Below are 15,521 nucleotides of genomic sequence, written 5' to 3'. Positions count from 1 at the left end.
TCCAAATCACACTATGCCTTCTTAAGCGCTGCTTCTAGTTTTAAAAGATTAAAGTGAACCTGTATTAAAATTTGAGGAAGAGAAAAGCTAGAGTAACAACCAGCATTTCAATTGGATAACCTTAAGATTTTTATGCACTGCAACTTGTGGCACAAAACCTCTTAAGAGCTAGTTCTCACAACCGGCAGATGCAGACAGCTGAAGAGTTTATGAGCTGTATCACTTATAGACTTCAGGTAGGATCTTGCCCATTACTGAGTAATACTCCATATATATTTATTTATTTATCTATTTATTTACAGGGTGGAAGATTTCACCATGTGGTTCCAGCTCCCCCAATCTGCAGTGGTGCAGCACAAGGAATCCTTACCTTGTACAGAGAACTCAAACTAGGATCTCAAAACTGTAAAACTCTCAATTCTGTAAGAACTGTATTTTTGTTTCATCCCTCTGATTCTGCAAAATGTTGCCCAGCTAACTAAGTGCTTCTCACAGTTCTTGCCTATAATGCATGCTCCCTTTTTAAAGAGTGAGGAGAAGCCTACAGTCTGAAGCTTGCTTTTATTCTGTAGAGGCCAAAGGCACATAACTGTTCTGCTTCCCTAGATCTACTGATGTGCTTACCAGCTTTAGCACTGCTTTGGTTAAAACGCTGCCATCGCTTTTTGGGCGCTACGTGGCATACATCTCTAGGCTCATCACCCAAGGAGCCTTCTCTATTCAGTCCTGAATCCAACTCCCCATTTTCAAAGGAGTTGCAGCTCTCTCTCTTTTTATCATATTCTGACTTCATTCTTATACGAACTAAACTGTCATCAGAGGAACTTGCAGAGTCTTCGTCAGGGGAGTGTCCCATCAACTCCCAAGACACTTTCCTTGCAACATCTTCCTTTGCATTGTCTAGAGCACTAGCAACTGAGCCTTGGGCCGCTCTATCCTGGCGGGGCACACTCTCAGCTGAATTAGACAACCGCTTTAGTGTTTTGCTCTTTGATGTTGCATTAGCTACTAGTTTAGATAGCTGCTTAGATTTTGGACAGCTGCGCCTTGCGGTGCAGTTTGTACCAGAAACAGAAGCGTTTGTGAGTTCCCTTTTGTTAGCACCGGGATCGATCAACTTGGTTGCGATACCATGTGAAAAAGAGGACTGACCTTCTTTGGGTTTCTGACACTCTGGTTCTCGAACACTATCTTGGCTTTTTTCTAATTTATGAGTGGTTCCCATTGTAGGCAAAGATGTCAAATCACTCGGAGTGTTACTTCCAGAACTATCATCGCTGTGAGAACTCCTATAAGAGACTATGTTCTGAGTAGTCATGATCTGTTTCTCTTTCGTCTTACTATCATGCATATCTTTCAACAACATTAATAAGGTGCTGAATTTATAATCGGGCTCAATAGGCAAATGGTTCTGCCCAGAGACAGATGAAAAGAGTAAGGGCACTGTGGTCTTAGGCGGCCCACAGTCTTTCGCTTCAACATTCATGGACCTATACGACAGCTCCTTCAGTTCTGAAAGCACGTGTTTCACAACTGCCGTTTCTATTTCAGCAGAATCACCAGGTTTCTCATTTGTGCTGTTCAGCAGTTTGGGGCCATCAGCCTTCCCACTTTTGTTAGGCATATCTAACTGAGACCCAGGAGAACCTTTGGTAGCAGAAAAGCAGCAGTCGGGGCTACATTCATCTTCCTTAAGAGAGGAGTCTGTCCCAGCAGCAGTTTCTTTATGCTTGCATTTTATACTTCTGAACTGAGGCTGTTTTGCATCCATTTGACTTATAAACCCCTTACTTTGGAGTGTAGTGTGCTTATCTACATTGATAAGATTGTCATTCCTGTAAACTGAAGCCACCTCAGCTGCAAGGGATGGCTCACGGAATTCCTCACCTCCTGTTTCAACATTGATATTCCTGTCTAGAGAACCTTCTGGAGGTTTGCGGCTTCGATTGCTGCTTTTTGAGACAGGTGCAGAATGTTTAATATCTCTTTGCCCTGAACACAGTTCTTTTCCACTTTTATTTACAGAGTCACTATTCTTCAAGACACTATAAGCTGCTGCTGCTGCTAAACTTTGGTCAAGGGAGTCTAGATCACAGGTACCGTTATCTGATGAATCAGAGTCTATTTGTTTCCTCTCTGCTCCAGCATCAGTTCTGGAATAGTGCTGCTGTAGCTTTGAACTGCACGTGAAGCCTGCTGGATTTCTCTTTTTCTTCATGTCCGCTTTGGATGTTTCCTGCTGGCAGCTGCTATTATCAAACCCTGGTTTCTTATATTTATTTTCGAATTGTCTTTCTCCAAAAGAAGAGAGCAAGTAGTTTTCCATGCTGCCTTTGGATCCCATTAGGCTCTTTGCTATTCTGCAAAGTTCATGAGAAGCCTGCTTCTCTGGCATATCTGCAGCAACCATATTTTTAGCTTTGCTTACTGGTCCTTTCCCCCCACTTTCTCTCTTGGATGCCTCCAGTTTGGTGCTACTTTTTCTTACTCTAGTTCTCCTCCGGGTGTCGGAGCTCTTCTTGTTTCGGGATTTGGTGAACACTTTCCCCTTATCATGGGTCAAATGTTTGGAGTCCAATGTTAGTGATTTCAAACATCCATTCAGTTGTCTGCTCTGTTCATTTAAGGAGTCCTTTGTACAAGATCCCATTAAATGCACATCCTTCTCACTGTCTGGTTTGCTGGAAGTCAGGATGTATTTTTGAGCACTGTTCTGCTTTAAATAATCATTTGTAAGGCCAACACTGATCTCCCATTTTGCCAGAAACCTCTTAGGAACCTGGAAAGTAAAGGAAGGGGAAAAGAAGTTACAAAAAAATTATAATACACAAAAAGATGAAATTACACACAGATATGAACATTATCTTCTTTCACAAAATGTAACTGCAGCACATAACTCCAGATCAAAACTAGATTCATGGAGAACATGAATGTGACTTGTCATTTTTTATTTTGTCAACAAGGCTTAGAACATCATCTCTTGTCACAACGGACTCAGTTCCTCAGACTCTCTTCCTGTGAAAGTTAGATCAGGCACAGAGATCTGCTATATATAATCCCCTGTCATCTGAAGGTACAAGCGCCTAAATGATATTCTGCTACTTCGATTGTTTTATAGCATCCCCTATTGCCTGCTTACATTTCTTTTGCCAAAACTTGTGCTCCTTTTTGCTTTCCTCATTGGACAAGACTTTCATTTGCTAAGTAGGCAATAAGGGATGCTATAAAACAATTGAAGAGCACATTGCTTAAAAATAAATACTAACAATAGAATATTATTTAAATACATTAATAGCAGATCATTTAGGCGCTTGTACCTTCAGATGACTTGGGATGTGGGTGGCGCTGTGGGTTAAACCACAGAGCCTAGGACTTGCTGATCAGAAGGTCGGCGGTTCGAATCCCCGCAACGCGGTGAGCTCCCGTTGCTCGGTCCCTGCTCCTGCCAACCTAGCAGTTCGAAAGCACATCAAAGTGCAAGTAGATAAATAGGTACCGCTCCAGCGGGAAGGTAAACGGCGTTTCCGTGCGCTGCTCTGGTTAGCCAGAAGTGGCTTAGTCATGCTGGCCACATGACCCGGAAGCTGTACGCCAGCTCCCTCGGTCAATAAAGCGAGATGAGCGCCACAACCCCAGAGTCGGTTAATGGTCAGGGGTCCCTTTACCTTTACCTTTACCTTCAGATGACTGGGGATTCAAAGGTATGCTAAAGGAGGATAAAGAGATTGCAGAGAAGCTGAATAAATTATTTGCATCTGTTTCCTTGGTGGATTATATATAGCAGATCTCTGTGCCTGATCTAACTTTCACAGGAAGGGAGTCTGATGAACTGAGTCAGTTGTGACAAGACATGATGTTCTAGGCCTTGTTGATAAAATAAAAAATGACAAAAGAAACCTTCTTGGCTCTAATAGCTCTTTGCCTCTGCTCATTAACCACTCTGGTATCCTCCTGGCCCTGGTGGCACCTTTCCTGACCTGGAGAGATTTGACTCTCTTGATTATGCCTTTCAACTTCCTTTTCCTCTCCCCCAATCCCTTCATTTCAGGAAAGTTTCATCTTTTGAAGTCATATGTGACTGTGCTGGATTTTCTTGGCAACTGTCCATTTACAAATGTATGTAATTAGATAGCACTATGGTCACTGCTCCCAGTAGGTACTATAACATTTACATCTCACACCAGGTCCTGCATACCACTTAAGTCCAGGAAGAGTCTGCTCCTTTGGGGATTTCTAGCTTGTCGGACTCTATGTTTTCTTTCACCCACAGAGTGGCATCGTCTCTAGTATGCCCTTCTTGGTCCTTCTTATAGAGTTTGTACCCAGAGGTAACTGTGTTCTAGTGGTTCTCTCCATTATAGCAGGCTTCCATTATGTCCACTATATCAATGCTCTCATCTAAGGCCAAGCACTCCAGCTCACTCATCTTGACTCAGAGGCTTCTAGCACCAGTGTGTACACACACACACACACACACGCACACACACACCTTCCAAAGGAGTCTAAAGTGGCAAACAACAAGGAATAAAACACTACACATCTTAAAAACAATTCAAATACATATGCACACTGGGAAATATATCAACTCACAAGGCTTTTTACTCCATCTCCATCTCCAAATATCTCTGACACCTGCTTGCCTCTCAGTTGCTATCATGGGCCCCTGTACTCTCAGTGACACATTCTACCCTCTCCCCAATTTAAATTATAATAATAATTCCCCCCTTCCTCTCTAGGCCACGATTTGTTCTGAACAGGACTCTGCAGCTGCTTTCAGCTTCCCCCACAGAATCAATTTAAAAGCTGCTCTGTCACCTTTTTTTATTTTAAGAACCAACAGTCTGGTTCCATTCTGGCTCTCCGAGAGCTTAACAAGTTCCAAAACTGGAATATAGCTGAATCCTTCTGATCCTAGTCTCAAGAAAATGGTTGCCTGGACGTTTTATGCCAGAATCTCAGTTTTGGAAATATTAACACAGAGCTAGGACCACAAAATGGGATGCTGGCTCCAGAAGGAATTCAAGCTGTAGACTAAGATATTGAAATACAGTAGGTTTTCCTTCCTGCCCATATTACTCCACATTTGCCCTTCAGATACAATGTTTTCTCTATTAATAACATTGAAACGTGTTGTCAAAAGTTCTCTTTATATACCTGTATCTAACATAATGGCCCGATTTACACAATTATATTTCCAGTCTATTCTCAGGTAGCTATATGGACAAGTCAACGCAAAAGACATTCCTTTAGCAGCAGCCTCCAGGTCTCAAATCATATCAGTCATTTTTAAAGCAGCTTCAAAGTATAAGAAACGCAATCCCAAAAAATGGAGCAACTTTGTAAGCTGATGGAGTTCAGTGAGAGAGTTGAGCATGAGTTTAAATTTTTCCGACTGCCATCCATGGTCTTTAAGAAGTACTTCACTTCCACTAGATCATACACCTAGGTTTCGCACTCAGATGAGAACACTCAAGAACAAACCAAATGAGAACATGAGATTTACCTTGTGCTTGTAACCTTTCTCTTTTTGCTTCCCTCTTCTCCGAAGGACAGGCAGTTCTTCAAACTGATGTCTTCCTTCAAAGACTACAATAGCTTTCCCCACAACCCAAGCTCTTTCAGATGGGTCTCCCAAGGCTTCCACATAGTATTCTCGATGTGGTCTGCGATTGGACACTATCAAAGACAAAATGGGCAAGATTAGCATTTGGTGTCAAGGTGTAGGAATGCCCCCAAAGTATTTTCTAAAACATATCTAACAAATGGGACCTGGAATAAATGATGCAACATGGGGGGGGGGGGTTTGCACCCTTGTTTTGTATTTCACTCAGGATTCCCCAGAGCACACTGGTTCCTGCCCTCTTGTTTGTCATATGAATTAATTTGGCTCTATTTCTATTTGGCACTCACCACCTGAGTTCACCATTAGAGGGTGATAGTCTAGTCCCTTTTGGACTTATTTTCTGGGTTCCAGGGTGCCGTACGGAAGGAGCAGATCCACATATTGTATGCACCAAATTTTGGTTTCAGGAAGCCATGACGATCGCTATGCCTAGGTCGATGGCTGCAGGAACAGAAAAGATGCTGGCTAAGCATCCTTGAATAACGGGAGCATTCCTCCTATGACAAAAGCTTTGTGATAAATACGGCAATGGAACCTATGAAGATGGGTTAACCTCTCTCTGAAAGCAACACCAAAGGTGCCCCTAGATTACCGAATTCTGGTTACTTGCTATTCTAATTAAAAGCAAGGAGGAGGGCAAAATGTATTCCTGTAATCTATTCAAGCCTGAGCTGGAAGAACACAGCACTTTTGTTGAATTAAGAAAGAAGTATCTTATTACTTCAATACACTAATAACTCTAGGTACCTTTTGATGTGAAATGTGGTTTTTTTTGTTCAGGTTTTACAGTTATGTCTCTGTATGATTAGACTGGGAAGCAGCTGTTCAATGGAAAATACCCCAATTATAAACCATGGGGTGGAAGAGGGAGAGGAGTGTAGGATAAGAAGTGGGCATTTTAATGAGAGTGAAGTTTCCCCCTGTTATCTGGTAATTGTCTGCATATGTGCCTTTATTCTATATGTGTGTCACATTAGAAGATAATTCTTTTTTCAACCAACATTTTATTTCCTTTTCAAAGGCTGAAGTCTTTGTTTTGGACAATTAGCTTAAGAAAGCAGGGCAGAACCAAGTACTTTCAAGGTTCTTCTTCCTGGCTTGGCAGAAATGACTTCTAGTTTTGATAAAGAAAGCTGAGAGATTCAGGGTTGCAATTAAGGAAGAGTAATGAAGAAGTCTGAGAATTTTGGTGTAAGTCATGATTTAATGGACTGATTTTTAATGGGTAAACTTATTTAAGGGGGTTACCAGAGAAAACCAGAGTGTGGCTAGGGATTTGAAGTGGGAGGTGTTTAAAATTAGGAAAACGGAGAAGTAAGACTGGGGTGGTGCTCTTCTCTTTCTCTCTCAGTGTTTCCGTACAGCTTTTAGTTTATATTGCTTTTTCTCCCTCCCCCAACAGCACATTCCCTGAAATGCACGCTGGCTTGGTGGTGTTGGGAGATGTAGAACAGGTCTGTGAATTTTGCATTTCTTGGGGCAAGCTTGTATGTTTGCTGAGATTTGTACTTTCATTTTTTGCTCAGGAATCTTCCATCTGGAACCGACAAACCTCACTACAGCAAGTCTGGTAGATATGGAGCTTTTGGTAAAATCATTTATGTACTCATTATTCCTCCCAAGTTCTCAAGTCTATCCGAATATCCCTACGTCTCACTCTCTTTCAAATCTTGAGTAATTTTCATATATTGTTTAAGCAGATCTTTATAAAATAGTGAAACATTCTTACTGCATTTGTTTTTAAGTTAGCTGGACTTGAGGGAGAGTGTTAGAAGGATAACTGGTAATTTACCAATAATAACTTATGTACTATAAGCAGTCAGTGCAAGTTGTTTCATATTCCCATATAGTGCATATAGTGCATGTGGTTGCCCCATTATAATCATTTCATCTGTGGTGTATTTTTTTTATATAATTTACTGTTCATTTTATATTATGCTTTCACTGTCTTAAATAAATATACACAATTTTTCATGATGTGTCCGTTATTTTTACTACAGTGGTACCTCGGGTTACATATGCTTCAGGTTACAGACTCCGCTAATGCAGAAATAGTACCTCGGGTTAAGAACTTTGCTTCAGGATAAGAACAGAAATCGTGCTCCAGCAGCGCAGCAGAAGTGGGAGGCCCCATTAGCTAAAGTGGTGCTTCAGGTTAAGAACAGTTTCAGGATAAGAACAGACCTCCGGAACGAATTAAGTACTTAACCCGAGGTACCACTGTATTTCTTTTGGTGTGGCTCTTGCTTTTTGGTCCTATCCACATGCTCACTGAAGCTAACTAATACAGATTTAATTTAGAACCCATTATTCAGAGAGAATTATATTAAATATTAAATCAGTCTTTTCTTTGAAATTCTGGAGAGAACTCCAAAGTTCCAAATTTTGCTAGAGGTTGTTGGTCCTCTGCATTCACTGCTCCCTGTGTTTTACTTTTTGAACGAGTCAGGGGTTAAAACAGGGGTCAGCAAACTTTTTCAGCCGGGGGCCGGTCCACCGTCCCTCAGACCTTGTGAGGGGCTGGACTATATATTTTTTTGGGGGGGGGTTTGAACAAATTCCTATGTCCCACAAATAACCCAAAGGTGCACTTTAAATAAAAGCACACATTCTACTCATATAAAAACAACAGGCAGGCCCCACAAATAACCCAGAAATGCATTTTAAATAAAAGGACACATTCTACTCATGTAAAAACACACTGATTCCCGGACCATCTGCGGACCGGATTTAGAAGTCAATTGAGCCGGATTCGGCCCCCGGGCCTTAGTTTGCCTACCCATGGGTTAAAAGGAGTTCAGAAGCTGCCATCATAGGATAGATAAGCAACTGTTTCCCCAAAGAGAAACATCTTATGAATGAGTAAACAGCACAAGTTTTAATTTCTTTTTCTTTCCTACTTCAGCATACATATTTCAGATACTGTTAGGGAGCTATTTGGACACTATGTGGACAAGAGTCTGGGAGAGGAGGTCAATGCGTCTTTGGGTACCATTCTCTCAACCACTGCCTATTCTACTTCAAATTTTCATTTTTAGAAGAACAGTTTTACTCTTCAAATTGGTTCCTGGTTGAAGTTCTCAGCGATGCAAGCATAGTGGGGGTTTTTTTGGGGGGAATATGGGGTTCTGAAGGACAGTGGATTTAATTCAAAATACCAGAGACTTTGCAATGGTGGCACACATGTTTTAAATTACAATAAGAGGCAATAATTTACCTGTTGTGAAGAAATAACGCTCACTCCTTGCACTTGGTCGACTCTCCCTACTCCTGTTTTCTTGGTTGATTTCTAACATTTTCACATTTTTCTCTCACCACTTAATATTTCACTTCATGACATACTCCTTCAGCAAACCCACCCACTGAACTATATTCTCTTTCCACCAAAGGCTTCCTCTTGCACCTCCTAAACTCCAGAACTTTGAGAACGCCCTTCTTCACAATCTCCCAGTATTGAATACTTGTACAGTATTACGCACGTCTACTTAAAAATAAGCTCTTTGAGTTTAACTGGACTTGCTCCGAGGAAAGTGGGCACAGGATGAGACCAAGTGCAATTCTATATACCTTTACCTAGCAGTAAGTCCAGCTTAACTCAATGGGATTGCTTCTAAGTGGAGAGCCATAGGCTTCCACTACCTACCTGTAATCCTAAACAAACCACTAAGCAAACAAGTTCCACTGATTTCCATGAAACATTCTAATTATCCCAGGTTAGGGCTGGGCCTTATTATTATCATTAGCATTCGTGTAATGCCATCAATGCACATGGTTATGTATGCAATTAAAATAAGAAATGAAGGGCTTGCAATCTAAAACAGTGATGCCTGTTACTACCCTTTCACTTTTTCATGGCAGGGTGACCAAGCCAAATATATATATATATATAGAGAGAGAGAGTACAGGACTCCAGAACTTTTGACAGAGGAAGCTGCAGCTGGTGCAGCTTGCCTGACAAGCTATACAAACATTAAAGATACACAGCCCACCCCCCCCAATATCATCAGCTTCCCCCAGGCAGCTTATTTGACAGCCACCCTGGTCAATACACACTTATGGAGGCTAATCTGCAAAGTGAGCTGTGTATGGATAATACAAATCACTAAAAGTCTGATCATGTAATGCAAATAATATATTATTACCTTTCATTTTTGAATGCGTGTCTAGCACAGGATCATGGGAAATTTTACAGGGCCACCATGGACGTCTGTTGAACTTTGCCCATACAAGGTCTCCAGTTTCATACTTCACCGGAGCAGGTTTCTTCTTATTTCGACCCTATGGAGAAAAAACAATAAACTGCATTGATATATAATTCACTCTAGTGGAAGCTGCTTGAGCCACCAGGACTGTAAACTGCAGTTGGCTTAAATCTGTTGATTAATTGCAAAAGGGTAAGAGTGGAAGGGAACACTTGTTTATTTTTGGTTTTGAGGTATTGCTGAAATAAGGATTGAGAAAGAAAATATCACAAATCTTCTCTTATTCTACCAAGGCTCTTGTGTACTGAACTGTAAATAGCAACGTTATAATGTGAAGATTTATAAACAAGTTATTCTACACTTCCTTTGGAAATGCAACAAAGGCAACAATATTGAGATTACAGTAGCTTGTATCTAAACAAAAAAAGTTAAATCAGCTAACTGGTTAAAAGACAGATCAACTTAACATTCTTCCAATCAGTTAACAGATCTACAACCTACACATTGTGCAGGCCCAGCAACAAACCCTGACTCTTTCCCTCATCAAACCAAACATTTGCCAAGGGCAAACTTAAAGGTAAAGGTACCCCTGCCCGTACGGGCCAGTCGTGTCTGACTCTAGGGTTGCACGCTCATCTCGCTTAAGAGGCCGGGATCCAGCGCTGTCCGGAGACACTTCCGGGTCACGTGGCGAGCATGACTAAGCGGCATCTGGCAAGCCAGCACCAGCGCCGCACACGGAAACGCCGTTTACCTTCCCGCTAGAAAGCGGTCCCTATTTATCTACTTGCACTTAGGGGTGCTTTCGAACTGCTAGGTGGGCAGGAGCTGGGACAGAACGACGGGAGCTCACCCCGCCGCGGGGATTCGAACCGCCGACCTTGCGATCAGCAAGTCCTAGGCACTTAGGTTTTACCCACAGCGCCACCCGCATCCCTTGTTGTTGTTGTTGTTGTTTAGTCGTTTAGTCGTGTCCGACTCTTCGTGACCCCATGGACCAGAGCACGCCAGGCACCTCTGTCCTCCACTACCTCCCGCAGTTTGGTCAGACTCATGTTTGTGGCTTCGAGAACACTATCCAACCATCTCATCCTCTGTCGCCCCCTTCTCCTTGTGCCCTCCATCTTTCCTAGCATCAGTGTCTTCTCCAGGGAGTCTTCTCTTCTCATGAGGTGGCCAAAGTACAGCTTCACGATCTGTCCTTCCAGTGAGCACTCAGGGCTGATTTCCTTAAGAATGGATGCGTTTGATCTTCTTGCAGTCCATGGGACTCTCAAGAGTCTTCTCCAGCACCATAATTCAAAAGCATCAATTCTTCGGCGATCAGCCTTCTTTATGGTCCAGCTCTCACTTCCATACATGGCTTTAACTATACGGACCTTTGTTGGCAAGGTGACGTCTCTACTTCTCAAGATACCCGCATCCCTTAGGGCAAACTTATATCACTAATAAATAAGCTGTTTTTAGAACTCTAAATGTGGGTGAGTTGAACACAATAGTCACCTCTCCTAATGGAAAAACAGAATCGGACTTCCGGGTTAGCGCCAGCGCTGAATGGCGGATTTCTCCCGGAGCTCCGGGAGAGATCTGCTTCGCGGGTTCGGGTCTTGTTGCTCACGGCGGAGCAAGGACCCTTAAAAGTCACAGGCGCGTAGCCTGTGAACCGGAGACTCGGCGGGCACCTTTGCCCCCCCCCCGACGTTGTGAAATAGCCTTTTTAAAGGCTATAGATCAGCGGAGGGTGCGTGGAGCGGTGCTGAGAGTCGCTTTCACCCAGCCTGCGAAGCGAAGCCGCGTCGCCATCAGCGGAGAGCGCTGACTTCTTCCAAAGATTCTGGACTAAAAAAAGAGCAACTTTCCGTGAGTAGGATTGAGTTTGCATTACAATTTGGACGTTAAAATTAATGAATTTGGGCACCGAGACGGATAAGCACTAAAAAGGAAGTCTGCTTACCGTCCTGCAGCAAGATTAAAGCGAAAGACAGTGAAGCGGTAACTTTTGACAGGAGTTTTTATGAGCTAAGAAACCCAACACCAAGCAAAGAACTCCCCCCCCAAAAGGCAGGAGAGGGGGGGAAGAGGACTTTAAAGGGATTTCCTGCCTATTTTAAAGGAGATTGAACTGATTACCGCTGCTTATCTACCTTGGGGTCGGACTGCCGGAGGAAAGACACCGGCTAAGGACGGTCGCTACAAAAAAGGCTAGAAAGTAATTGATACATAGACTTTGGCTACTCTCAACTTGAAATATCACATTTGGTTACATAGTAAGTTATTTGCAGGATACTTTTGATTTGGATCTTTCACAAAGTAAGAGACTTGGAGGGCTTTTGTTTTTTGGAAGTGTGGGAACAATTTAAAGTTCAGGAACTGACTTTGCGCCCTCTAGAGGATTTGGTTAGTTTCAGCAACCAAGTGGAATTTAAAACCTGAGAACTCTTTATTGTTGACAGCTTAAGAGTGTGGGAATGACCTTGAACGAAAGACTTTGTTATGGCAGATGGTAAACAGAAAGAAGATTCTTTTTTTTTTTTAAACTTCTTTTTATTGAGTTTCATATAAGTAACCAAAAAGAAAAAGAAATAACTTCACAATTACAAAAAGAGAGAAAAATACAAAACAAATATCTAAACATAACATAAGTATTATCTATTTCCGTTACAATTCTTTATCCTCACAATTATCTCTTTGTGTCTTAAGAACTTAAATCATTCTTCTACGCTCTATTGACCTCCATCCCTCCCGCTTTCAGGCTTCTTAATATACATAATTTGTTTTCCCCGCAGCTAATAATTCTTAGTAGTTTACACGTCGTAAGGTTTATATCAAATCTGTTATAGTTTTTAGGCTTCTGTAATTCCCTTCAATGTATATCATAAATTTGTTCCAGTCATTAATAAACTTTGTATTTTTTTGGTTTCTGATTTTTTGAGTCATTTCTGCAAGTTCAAGAAATTCAAATAATTTTGTTTGCCACTCTCTAATTGATGGGATATCTTGATTTTTCCAATTTTGGGCAATTAACAATCTGGCGGCAGCTGTGGCATACTGAAATAATGTCTTATCTTCGTTTTTAACTTCATCCCCAACTATCCCTAGTAGAAATGCTTCCGGTCTTTTAGGGAATGTATATTTAAATATTTTTTTTAACTCATTATAAATATATTCCCAATATTTCTTCATTTCTTCGCATGTCCACCACATGTGGAAAAAATTACCTTCTTTAACCTTGCACTTCCAGCAGTTCTTATTCCCAGTTTTGTACATTTTCCCCAACTTTGCTGGGGTAATGTACCACCTGTACATCATCTTTTCTAAATTTTCCCTGAGTGTTAAATTCCGCCCCCAACTTTTTGTGCACCAAAATATGTTTGTGCTTTTTGATTACGTGTGTCTCCTGTAAACAAATTAGATCTAAGTTCTTTCTTTTCAACACATTTACTATTTTATTCCTTTTAGTTTTTTCGTTCAAACCATTCACATTCCATGACAAAACTTTCAGATTCATCGTATTGACTATTTTTCCGTTTACCAACAGCTAATAGTTTAAATTCGAGTGGTTTTGTTCTCCCTGTTCACCTCTCCCTCCTCTTCTTCCTCCTCCTCTGCAATCTCCTCCTCCTCTTCTTCCTCTACTTCTTCTTCTCTAGCTTTGTCCTCTTTGTCTTTCCACGGTTCGTTTTTCTTTCTCCTCTCCTCTAGACCGCCATTTTTCCCTTCATATCTCTCCTCTACTCTTCCTAAATCTTTTTCATATCTACGTAGGAATTTCTTCACTTCTTGAATCTCAACAATTCTAAACCTTTTATCTTTGTAAAAAAAGGAGATCCCTTCCGGGAACTCCCATCTATATTGTATGTTATTCTTTTTTAGGACACTTGCCAGCTGTTTATAACCTTCTCTTTTGCGCAGGAGTCTAGTTGGTATCTCTTTAAAGATGATGATCGGTCTGCCATCAATAATTAATCTTTTTTAATAGCTTGTTTTCAATATCACATTTTTCATCTCTATCGAGCTAAAAATAACTAAGCAATCTCCTGCGACTTTTTTTGATTTTATTTGTTTAGTCTTTGATTTAATTCTGAAGGCGTTTTCTATCGTATATGCAACCTCTTCTTCTTTCAGCTCCAGCCAATTGGCTAGTTCCTTGATCATCTTTTCTTTGATATTTTCATTTATTTCTTCTCCTACTCCCCTAAATTTCAGATTTAACTGCTTTTGTTTCATTTCAATCATCGCTAAGTTGTCCAGAACTTGGTCTTGATTTTTATTCAGTTCTCCTATCTCATCTTTTAACCTATCTGTCTCCTTTCTATGTTCTTTCATTTCTTTCTGCATTTTTTTATTTGCTTCTTCCAAAGATTTTGACCGACCTGTCAGATCCTTTATTTTATTTGACAATTCTCCTACTGCTCCTTCTATTTTTTTATCTAATAACTCATGCATTTCTCCTAATTTTTTCTCCATATGTATTTCATTCTGTCTGAACTCTTCTTTTATTTTTAGCCACAAAATATCTAAGTCTTTAATCTCTTCTTGTCGGGATATTTTCCTTTCTGATGGTGTCCCTCCTATCTTTTCCCCATTTTTCCCCGACATTTTGTCCTTTTCTGGTGTTGAGTTAAGACTCTTGTAATATCTTTCCTCTCCCCTAGGGGGCGCACAGTCTAAGCCCTATCCTGCTGAGTTTCTGACGTTAAGTTCACAAACGCTTTAGAACTCTCAGGTTTCTCAAAGAGATATGTGGGAACTGAGTGTGTTTCAAATTATTCTCAGTCCCTTTAGTTTCTAACCAGTACGTTAATGCTGCCAAGTTGGCTTAAATAATTTCCAGCTTCAATTCTAAGATCTCAAATACCTTAATGCAAATTATTCTAAGTTCTAAGTTATTTCAATAGTATTTCAGTAATACTATTTCAATATTATTTCAAATTAAATTGTACTAGCCAAAATAAAAAAAAAAGGGAAAGAGAGACAAATCCTAACAAACAGAACTTTAAACAAAATAAATTTAACATATATCTTATGTAAAGACTCCTTTTCTTCCCTTCTAATTATGTTTCAGCCACTTGGTCAGCTTAATCCAGTTTCAAGATTTCACCCAAAGAAAATATCAATGTTAGAAAGTAAGTCACCGCAGATAAATCTCTTTCCAAAATCTGTATTCTTCAGCCACTTGCTGGCTTAATCCAATATTTGGTTACAGTTGGGAGGAGGGGTCCAGAAATTTAAGCCCCCTAAAATCAGGTCCGAACCATAAGGTAAGAGTAGTTGAATCCTCCAGTAATTTTAAATATGTTCCTCTTTTAAGTTCAGTTGCACTTTAATCTCCAAAGCGAACAAACAAACAAACAAACAGAAAAAGCCAAAGAAACCAAGTTCAAGATCTTTAAGGGTCCGATGTATTCAAATTTTAAACCAGTCTTTCAGGGAAGAGGAGTAAGTGTGTAAACAAAGTTTGGGTTCATCTATATGGGATCAGTTCATATCCAGTTTCTCAAAGGCAAAGAGGAAAAAAGCCAGGAAAAGGAGAAGAGAAAGGGGTTAAAACTCCAAAGTCTTTAAGGGGGGGGAGGTTGGTATCTCCGTTTGGAGTTTAGCCAAATGCTCAAAATTTCAAACTTCCCTCCAAGAAAGGCAGGTAAGTGAAAGTTATTATTTATTTGTTTGGAGGCTTTTATTATATTTCATCTTTT

At 40.7% G+C, this 15,521-nt stretch overlaps 1 protein-coding gene across 17 annotated transcripts in view; it reads right to left on the bottom strand.

Moving 5' to 3' along the window:
* The window catches only part of NSD1 (nuclear receptor binding SET domain protein 1), a 73,891-nt gene that overhangs the window by 31,820 nt on the left and 26,550 nt on the right, over positions 1-15,521 (bottom strand). For 13 of the 17 annotated variants that reach the window (XM_053377228.1, XM_053377221.1, XM_053377225.1 and 10 more), the window contains 3 exons: positions 9,766-9,901; positions 5,504-5,676; positions 625-2,779 (listed from right to left, as the gene is read on the bottom strand). In XM_053377228.1, coding sequence (XP_053233203.1) covers positions 625-2,779; positions 5,504-5,676; positions 9,766-9,901 — 2,464 coding nt within the window. The remainder of the gene's footprint in view (positions 1-624; positions 2,780-5,503; positions 5,677-9,765; positions 9,902-15,521) is intronic. The other 4 variants (XM_053377226.1, XM_053377227.1, XM_053377232.1 and 1 more) reach the window with 2 other exon arrangements.

Source organism: Podarcis raffonei, chromosome 2 (assembly GCF_027172205.1).
Source record: "Podarcis raffonei isolate rPodRaf1 chromosome 2, rPodRaf1.pri, whole genome shotgun sequence".
NCBI lineage: Eukaryota > Metazoa > Chordata > Lepidosauria > Squamata > Lacertidae > Podarcis > Podarcis raffonei.
Note: the sequence above shows the minus strand (reverse complement) of the source record. Positions and strands in the feature narration are given on the sequence as shown.